At 38.9% G+C, this 9,649-nt stretch overlaps 1 protein-coding gene across 1 annotated transcript in view; it reads right to left on the reverse strand.

Annotated features, from left to right (window-relative positions):
• LOC104277364 (ubiquitin carboxyl-terminal hydrolase 25-like) overlaps window positions 1–9,047 on the reverse strand; it is a gene marked incomplete at both ends in the record, with an annotated part of 39,029 nt that extends 29,982 nt beyond the window's left edge. Inside the window, 1 exon segment of the mRNA XM_009873984.1 lies at window positions 8,885–9,047. Coding sequence (XP_009872286.1) covers window positions 8,885–9,047 — 163 coding nt within the window.
• Between the last annotated feature and the right edge of the window lie 602 nt (window positions 9,048–9,649).

The raw sequence follows: 9,649 nt of genomic DNA on the forward strand, positions 1-9,649 counted from the left end.
TTCTTCAAACTAAACAGCCCCAGCTCCTTCAATTGCTCTTCATAAGATTTATCTTCCAGGCCCTTCACCAGCTTCATTGTCCTCCTCTGCACTCGCTCCAGCACCTTGACATCCCTCTTGTACTGAGGTGCCCAAAACTGGACACAACACTTGAGGTGAGGCCTCATCAGTGCTGAGCACAGGGGGACAATCACCTCCCTGCTGGTCACACTGTTTCTAATACAAGCAGGATGCCATTGGCCTTCTTGGCCACCTGAGCACACTGCTGGCTCATGTTCAGATACTTGTCTATTAGACTCTCCAAGTCCTTTTCTGCCAGGCAGCTTTCCAGCCACTTCAGCATTGCCTGGGGTTTTTGTGGCCCCAGTGCAGGACCTGGCACTTGGCCTTCTTGAAGCTCATCCCATTAACCTTGGCCCATTAATCCAATCTATCCAAGTCCCTTTCTAGAGCCTCCCTATCCTTGTGCAGATCAACACTCCCACCCAACTTGGTGTCATCTGTGAATTTTCTGATGATTACTGATGGCCTTGATAAGGACACTGAAGGCTAGATGTTAAACAGAAGTGGTCCCAACACTGAGCCCTGCGGAATACCACTTGTGACTGCCTGCCAGATGGATTTAACTCCATTGACCACCACTCTTTGGGCCTGTCCGTCCAACCAGTGCTTTATCCAGCAGATCATGAAGCCATGAGCCGCCAGGTTTCTTATGAGTATGTTTCTCATACATATGTTTTTATGACTATGTTTCTTTCTATGCAGCACCTCTCTAAAAAATCTCACACTGGAGCTGCCTCCTAGTCCATTTGTGCATGTCTTATTCATGTAAGTGGTAAATCCTGTTTTCAGAATGAAGAGTAATGACAGCCATTAAATGTGGTCATCAGGTGTACATTTGAGCCTATGTATGCACTGCACAGCAGTAAAAGCAAGGAAAATACAAAAAGAATTATTTCTATGATGCTTAATCTAAAAGGAAACTGACTGCTGTATATACATGCAAATCAGTTTAAATATTTTACAATACAGAAAATAATTTTAACAAGACAACACCCAATTTTTAATATTTTTTTCCTTATGCACAGAGTAGCTCTATGTTTTGTCTTCTAACTTTTAGAGAAAATAAAATAAAATGAGGAAGTCACCCCCAACATACTCCTGATATTGCTTCTTTCCTTACACTGAGAACTTGGCATACTGAAAATCCTTCCTGAAAATCCTCACATTCTTTAGCAAATTGCATATAAGGAAGAGGAAAGGGAAGAGAGGAAAACAGCTTTAAAGCTGGGACTTGAGTAGATTCTTGTTCAAACTTTGTTCTTGAAGCATAGGAAGAAGAGGTTTTTCCCTCTCTCTCTCTGAAACAAATTCCTGGTGGATATGACAGCATCTCATGACTGAACTTCAGCAGAACAACCCTACACGTACAGTGGTAGTGGTCAGGAAAACATTTAGCATCTTGAAAGTCACAGTTTGGGAAAATATCTCAAAAAGGACATTTTTTTACATATAAACAGTCAACTAATCAGCATTCCAAACTGATAAAACCAAGGTATAAAATGTAGTTTCAAGCTGTTGTATTTTGCTTTTACAAAAGGCTGAGGTGTAACATGAAAAAATATGGAAAACAGTCTTCGTACTGTGTTTGGTCTAGAAAGTCAAATTAACTTAGGACTTCTAGCAGACTTGGGTTAAGCTAACATTTTAAACAAACAGCTCACCATGTATTACCAGCCTGCATTTGGAGAACATTTACTTGTTTATAGCAACAAACTCAGAACATTACTGCAATTCTGAAGACAGATAAGTATGATATGAGATGTGTCCAGAAGAATGCACTTTATACTTGTGTCTTGGCGCATACTAAAAAACTGCCATTCAACCACTCCTCTATTACATGCTCAAAGCAAAAAAAAAAATAAAAAATTCTGTTAGGACATAAAATAACAGTCAACATGTCCTTACATGGTTACAATTTTCAACTTCTTGCCTACATACACCACGACATGAAGTAAGTTTTTGGTATAACCTTAAACAACACACCTAAACAATACAATGGCTTTATGACCTTCTAAATCTAAGAACTGCACATAGGATCACTACCCAACACTTATTTCGTATTCTTTAATTAAATAAACAACTGTTTATGAGTCAAAGCTAAAGCCATAAGCTGCTAAAGCTCTCCAATCCTTCCCAATAGAAACTTTGCAATATTACATACCATTAAATATAAGGTAAGAGTTGAGAAAACACACAAGCAACCAGAGGGAACTGGAGACCACAGAGAACAGAAAGCAGAAAGAGAAACATCCTGTCAACAGATACCATAGAATGACTCAACTTGGAAGTGACAAGTCTTTTCCCTTTACAAGGGAGAAGAGGGAGTGAAAGCAAGAAACTACATTTCCAACATTACTCCCCTTCCCATGAAGCTCTATGGAAGAGTTTATATCATATTCCACCCCCCACCTCAGGTCATTACATAGAGAAAATAGTGGAAAGGAAATATTCCACCGATAACCATTTTAACTCAAACACCAACTGCGCACTGAATGTTCTGCACCATGTAACCTTCCACTGTACACCCAGGGAACCAAGGGAGTCATGGACAATGTACATATATGCAACTCTTATTATATAATACTATGTTTTTTGGTATTAATGTACTGCCACGATATCCATCACAATCCTTTCCATTCAACACAAGTACAAAAAACCAAAACAATGCAAAAGTTCAATATTTGTGGCAGGCTGCTGCAAAGATGGCAAGAAAAATAGCTGAGCCACCAACTGGGAAGAATATACTTGTTTGATTCTCACCCATCAAGCTGGTTTGCTTCTTCCCAGGAATAGAAGCTTAGGATCAGATGAGATCCTAACCCCAAATATACTGACATCAGGAAAATAAGGCTGCTCCTAAACACAACACAACAAAGTAAAATGTCAGAAGTGTAAGGGACTCTGAAAATAAAAGTTACAAGGATAAATCTCCATGGCTGCTCTTTAAGGCAGTAGCCCGTTAACTCTCTGCTCTACAAACTACATACTTTTGGGGAAGAGGAAAAAAAAATAAAAAGGTTTTATTTCTGAATTACTAACAAGACCCTGAGAGACTCCCAGAGAAAAGAGTGTGCAGATGCCAAACTCCAGCTATCTTGTTGGGATAATTCATTTGGTAAAGGGAGGATCAACAAACCGGACATACCTGCAAAAGCATATATGGGTGAACTCCTGTCAAAAATGCAGTTTATTAAAAGCTCAAGAGAAGATTTATTTCTCAGCAGGTAAGGAAGAAGCAAATATCCTGTAAACATGCTTTAATACAGTTTGTTTTGATGTCTTTTGTTGGGGACTAATTTTTAAATTCAAGTTATTATCAAATCAAAAGTCTTCAACAGCAGGATAGATTTTTAGAAGTTATACCGTTGAAAAATATCACTGTTCATTCTAATAATGCTGAAAGTTACTGTTGAAAATAAAATTTAGATTTGGAGCTATCTGAAGAGACTTCCCGCTTCTACGGAAGAGAGTGACCTGTACATGTGCTTATTTCTCTAGTGCACAAATAAATGCAGATTAAAAGGCAGTATTTCCAGCAATGTTTGGATCTTGTTAGGGTTTGCTGTCACTCACTGTGAATGGATCTTAAGAAATTTCATGCTTTTAATGCAAATACAACAAACCCCTGATGACTGCATTTGACTAAGTCAGTTAAGAAAAATGACATGCATAAGGTAACTGTCAAAATGTCAAAACTTTTTTTGCCCTCTTAACAAGCACCCCTTAAATAGAGGGAAAAAGATTTTTCTTTGCAATTTAGTTTTACATTATATTATACAATATACGATTGTGACTGACAGCAGTTAACATTTAGATATTGTTGAGCTATGTTATGTATCAGGTTTCAAAAGACTCCTAAAGAAAGCTTGAAAATACTTCTACGTAGTCAAGACAACTCAAGGACTCAGTCTGCTCTGTAGGTAAATAAATATGGCATTAGCTAATGCTTTAAATTAACATGCATTAAATTTCCTGAGATGGTTCTTTGAAACACAAGTCTTCTGGCTGGCAGACAATACTAACAACCTGAATTTTCAACCAACTGAAATTATAAATCATTCAGTGGCTTACTTGAATTACATTCTATAGACCTAAACAGGGAAATTTAGCTATTGTTTAGGATCAAATAATTATAATTCCAAATGCCATAGATTTTCAGATATTATGTGTGGTGATGATAAGAGCTAGCTAGCCCTCTTTATAATTCGTTTTCAAAGTATAAAGTTGTACATTGGGTATAAATAATATGAGATCATAGGTCTAGCATGGGTTTCTACATTCTCTAGCCTCTGTTCATATCTCTGTGGTTAACGAATTAAAATTCAAGTTTCCCTGAAAAAATTATTTAAACATTTTCTGTTTATGTATGTATTCATTTATATATAAATATTTATTTTACAGAAATGCACATACATATAAAATCAGTCATCTTGAGACCTGGAACTACTATGGAACACAATATCTAATTAACGACAGCAGGTAAAACACCAAGTCCTGTTAGGTCCACAGAGAGCTTTACGGAAATAAACTGTTTCTCTATATTAGTACCAAGACAGTGTTTCTGCTATTGGAAGGAGAGCTATATATGTGAAGGAATAAGAAAAGCAAGAGAAATGAATAAGGGAAACTTTAAAAGATCTCAGGAAAACAGAAAAACACCTGATAGATTACTAGATGCTGAAAGACACTTAAGAACATAAAAACTTCAGTGGGAAAGGAGGTAGTAGAACAACTAGATAAGTCTGCTTCATTATAGAATCATAAAGGTTGGAAAAGACTTTAAGATCATAAGAGGGACGTGGATCTGTTGGAGCCTGTTCAGAGGAGGGCCACAAGGATGATCCAGGGGCTGGAGCACCTCTGCTACGAGGACAGGCTGCGGGAGCTGGGATTGTTCAGTCTGGAAAAGAGAAGACTTTGGGGGGACCTAATAGCTGCCTTCCAATACCTGAAGGGAACCTACAGAAAGGCTGGGGAGGGACTTTTTGCAAGAGTGTCCACTGATAGGACATGGGGAAATGGGTTTAAGTTGAAGGAGAATAGATTTAGATTGGACCTTAGGAAGAAATTCTTCAATATGAGGGCGGCAAGACTTTGGAATAAATTGCCCAGAGATGTTGTGGCTGCCCCCTCCCTGGAGGTGTTCAAGGCCAAATTGGACCGAGCCTTGAGTAGCCTGATCTAGTTGAGAGGTGTCGTGCCCATGACAGGGAGGTTGGATTAGAAGATCTCTAAGGTCCCTTCCAGGCTAGGCCATTCTGTGATTCTATGATCATCAAGTCTAACCCACACTGCTGTAACACTAAAACATCTCCTGAAGTGCCACATCCAATCATTTTTATCTACAGCATTATCCAAGTATTACCTGCAGGTAAATAAATCCTGCCCATAAAAAAAAGAAAAAAAGCCAAAATCAAGCCACCACCAAGAACTCAAAAAGAACATGGACAACAGCAATCCAATTTATATAGTCTACTTGGATTTTAAAGTAATATCTGAAGAAGTCATTCGACAAAAGCTATTAATTAAGCAGTAATGAGGTAAGATGCAAGGTCCAGGCACAGACAAACAGGTAATCAAAAAGAAAAAGATGGCAGGAACAAACCAACTGTTCCAGTCTGAAGGGAGATTATGCAAATTCACAAAGACTGTGATGGTAAGCAAAACTCAGAAGTCATCTAGAATAGAGAACAAGTGACAAGATGATCAAGTTTGCTCTGTACAGAGATACTCAATGTAGTCTAACAAGAGCTGGCAAAGATGAACTGACAAAACGATCATATGGGACTGAGTGACTAACAAAGTTAAACAGAGGCAAGTGCACAGTGAGGTTCATGGTGGAAAGCAACCTTAAAACCTATAGAAAACGACGGACACCAGGGTAAGTAGCATTAGTCAAAATTTTGAATTTATGACAGATATTTTCATTAAAGTATCAGTTCAGCACATGAAGTAGTTAAAAGTGGAATAAAGTAATTAAGAAAGGAAGACAGAATAAAACAGAAAACATTACTACAGAATCATCTGGTCAGAAGGGACTGATGGCAGTCTTTTGTCAAACCTCCCTCTCAAAGCAGGTCACCTATAAGCTCAGACCATGGTGCTCAGGGCTTTTTCAAGGCATGTCTTCAGAGTTTTCAAGGTTCACACCAGCCCCTCCCCAGCCTCTCCAGGCAACCTCCACTGTCTGCCTGTCCTCAAGGGGAAAAATGCCTCTTACAACCAGGCTGAACTCTTATCCCAACTCGCATTGTTTCTCATCCTCTCAAGACGCACTGCTGTAAACAGCCTGGCCCTGTCTTCTCAGTGGTTAGCTAATGCAGATCACCCCACAGCTTTCCAGGCTGACTTTTTGGCCTGTCTGCGGTGAGAAACCTCCTTCATTCTCCATGATCTTTCAAAGATGATAGAGAGTGGCCTTGCTAAGACTTTCCTCCCATTCTCTCAGCATCATTGGAGGCAACTCAGTGGGTCCTGTGGACTTAAATGGGTGAAGTTTCCTCAAATAATTTCTGCCTCAATCCTTAACCATTGCTCAGAGTTCCTATCCCCCAACTAGTTCTTCCATTTTAGGGAACAGTAGATCCAATTATGCATCGCCCCTTAGCTGGCCCATCAGTACACATATCAAGAATTCATCCCAGATGCAAACTATCTAGATTTCTGGAGAGTTTGTGTCCTGTTGTGTTGGACTTCTAGGAAGTGTCAGGATGTTAATAAAGTCCCCCATGGAAACCACAGACTCTTATCCAGGGACTTCCTTGCCTTTAAATAAAGTTTTGTTCACATCCTAATCCTGAGGAGGGCGGTCTGTAATAGGTTAATCAGGGTGGTACCTTTATCAGCCTCTCCTCTGATCCTGACCCCTAAACTCTCCTCTTAAACTGTCCTTTTGTCCCCAACAAGCACCATATACATTTGAGCTGCTCCTTCACAAGGAAAGCAATGCATGTCCTTGTGAAGGCTACTCGTCTTTCCTGAAAAGCCTGTATCTGCACATCTTACAACCTCACAATTCATAGCCCATTCACACCTTGAGAGTTTCCCTGGTCCCCTATGTTACTAAAGCTAGAAAAGATCTGGAGAACTGCAATGAGGTGGACCAGAGGTTGGAATAGATTCTACACAGGCAACAGCTAAGCAGACAGCTTGGGGGGAAAAAAAAAAAGAGACCAACCTGTTGAAAAGAAAGGATGACAGCAGCCCACAGAACAATCAACTATTAACTGTCTTATCTGCTAGGAGACCATCAGACAAAGCTAGTGGGAGTCAGGTTCAAAAAAACCCAACAAAACCAAAGCGGTTCTTCATGCAATAGGGAGCTATGGATTTTCCATCTAAAGAACCCTATGGGTGCAAGAAGTTTGCAAAGTTAAATGGAGACTAGTATATAAAAGAGGACTGCTGGGGATTACCAACTAAACAAAGTGCAAAGGATTAAGAAAATCCCCCAAGATGAAAGCAGTTGCAGGCTTGGGAGTATTTTAACAGAGCAGTATCACGTGTATTTTTTGTATTCCTCTGCAGGCATCCATTTGAGGAAATTGCTAGGCAGAACGTTGATCTAAATGGACTGAGTCTGAAGTACAACAGCCATCAGTATGAAAGTAACAACATTAGTTTATCTGAAATGCTTCAGCCTGACAGTAATTTGTTAAAAATGGGTACTAAATGTTTTATGTGATTCCTTTCAAAATGTCAAACTATGAAAAGTTACAATGTGCTGAATTTGCTTCTTGTAGAATAAATTTCCCCCTATTGTATTACGGTTTCACCTACATTTTTCTGTGGGTTTGGATGCTTTTAAATATATCTACAGATCATTTACAAAACATACACAGATTTAGCAATCACTTCTAAAAAAAACCCACCTCATAAGAGATGGATTCATAAAGTTTATATATAGTGAATTACTCATATTAGAATTATATCTGACTAGTCAAGTGGCAGTGTCTGTACTCAATTCCCTATTGATCCTATCTTTATTTTCAAGATATGTAGGTTTTAATTAAGCTACATATGCACAAAACCAGACTAAGAGCTCACATATTTGCTGTAGGGGGCCGATTAGCTCAGTCAGTAGAGCATAGCACTAACAACGCTAAGGTCGCGGGTTCAATTCCCGTTCGGTCCCCATTTGTTGCCTGATCTAGTCGAGAGGTGGCGTCCTTGGTGGCAGCGAGGCTGGATTAAAATGACCTCTAAGGTCCCTTCCAGCTTAGGCCATTCTATAATTCTATGATTCTACCAGGTGAAACAACCCAAAACAGATACAACTGGATGTGTACGACCTTCGCTTTCCTTCTCTATCTGTTATTCCTTCTTTTAACCTACTCAGCTATTTCCTTGTAGCTAATTCTAATAAGCACTCCATTATTGAGGGTATCTCATTTCCTCTATCTACCCCCATTGACGGCCACCCCTTTTCAGTTATTTGCATGTGCTCTTTTTAATATAAGAAGTCTGTTCCTCATCTGTAATCCAATTTTCACATTTTTAGGCATCCACAATTGTCGCTGATGTCAGCATGAGCTGCAGACACCCAGGATCTTCAGAGAGTCAACTCCTTGTCTTTGACAACTTGTTAATAAGAAGTATTTTGAAGTTTCACTTAGTTATGCTACAGTAGTTTCTACACTTCAATCAGACTTATGGATGAACATGTTAAGAGATGCAATAAATAAGTAATGCTCAAAAACATCTCATGCAGTGGCCTAATCTTCCCAGGAAAACAGGTAGAGTTAACTTAAGTTACCCACTTAACTCGCCTCGCAATAAAGACAATGAAGAGTATACACAGCTAATCGAAGAGGGTGCTTACCTGAATGACAGCACTAAACCAGCATGTGTTGCCAACATTCTTTAGTCCTACTGGACAGTTGTCTTGCCGCTTTCGATCATAAGGGTTTGGAGAGTCACTCCATACCTCTGGATGTGTCCTCTTTAAACTTGCTTTATTTTCTGCAATACTGGCTTCTAGAACTCTTTGGGAACAGAAGGGAGGGAAAAGAAGTCAGAAAAAGCAACAACAACGAAAAAGACATAGTAAAACACCTTCAGTTACTAATACAGGCATCTTAATTCCATCATTTGCTAACTTACTGTTGCTGAGCTTGGTTTTTCGTGTTTTGCTTTGTTTTTTTTTTTAATTTACATGCAGTATGTCTTAAAAAGTTAGATGCTATTTATTTTTAGATATGTTACAGTAATTCCATTATCTTTTGGAAAATGGTATCAGTAAATGAGTGAATCTCCTGTGAGAGCTCTAGATACAAGAGCCATATCTCTGTAAGTCATCACTTATTTATGAACCAAATTCAAACAGGATGGACAAGAAATTTTAGGCAGCACTATTAATGTAGTGCTTTCATCTAACAAATGCTTTTATTGGTATGCAAAGCGCAAAGTCACCAGTATTTATTTTACTGACAGGAAATCAAAGCTAGCTAGTCAACTTTCAAAAATGGAAGAAGCTTTTTTAGTTTCCATTTTTGCAACTTATGCAATCGTATTAATGACTTTACATAGCAAGTAATTACTTTATGAGCCATGAAAAATCAGAGAATCATAGAATGTCAGGGGTTGG

The sequence above is a fragment of the Apaloderma vittatum genome, unplaced genomic scaffold (genome assembly GCF_000703405.1).
Source record: "Apaloderma vittatum isolate BGI_N311 unplaced genomic scaffold, ASM70340v1 scaffold11630, whole genome shotgun sequence".
Classification (NCBI taxonomy): domain Eukaryota; kingdom Metazoa; phylum Chordata; class Aves; order Trogoniformes; family Trogonidae; genus Apaloderma; species Apaloderma vittatum.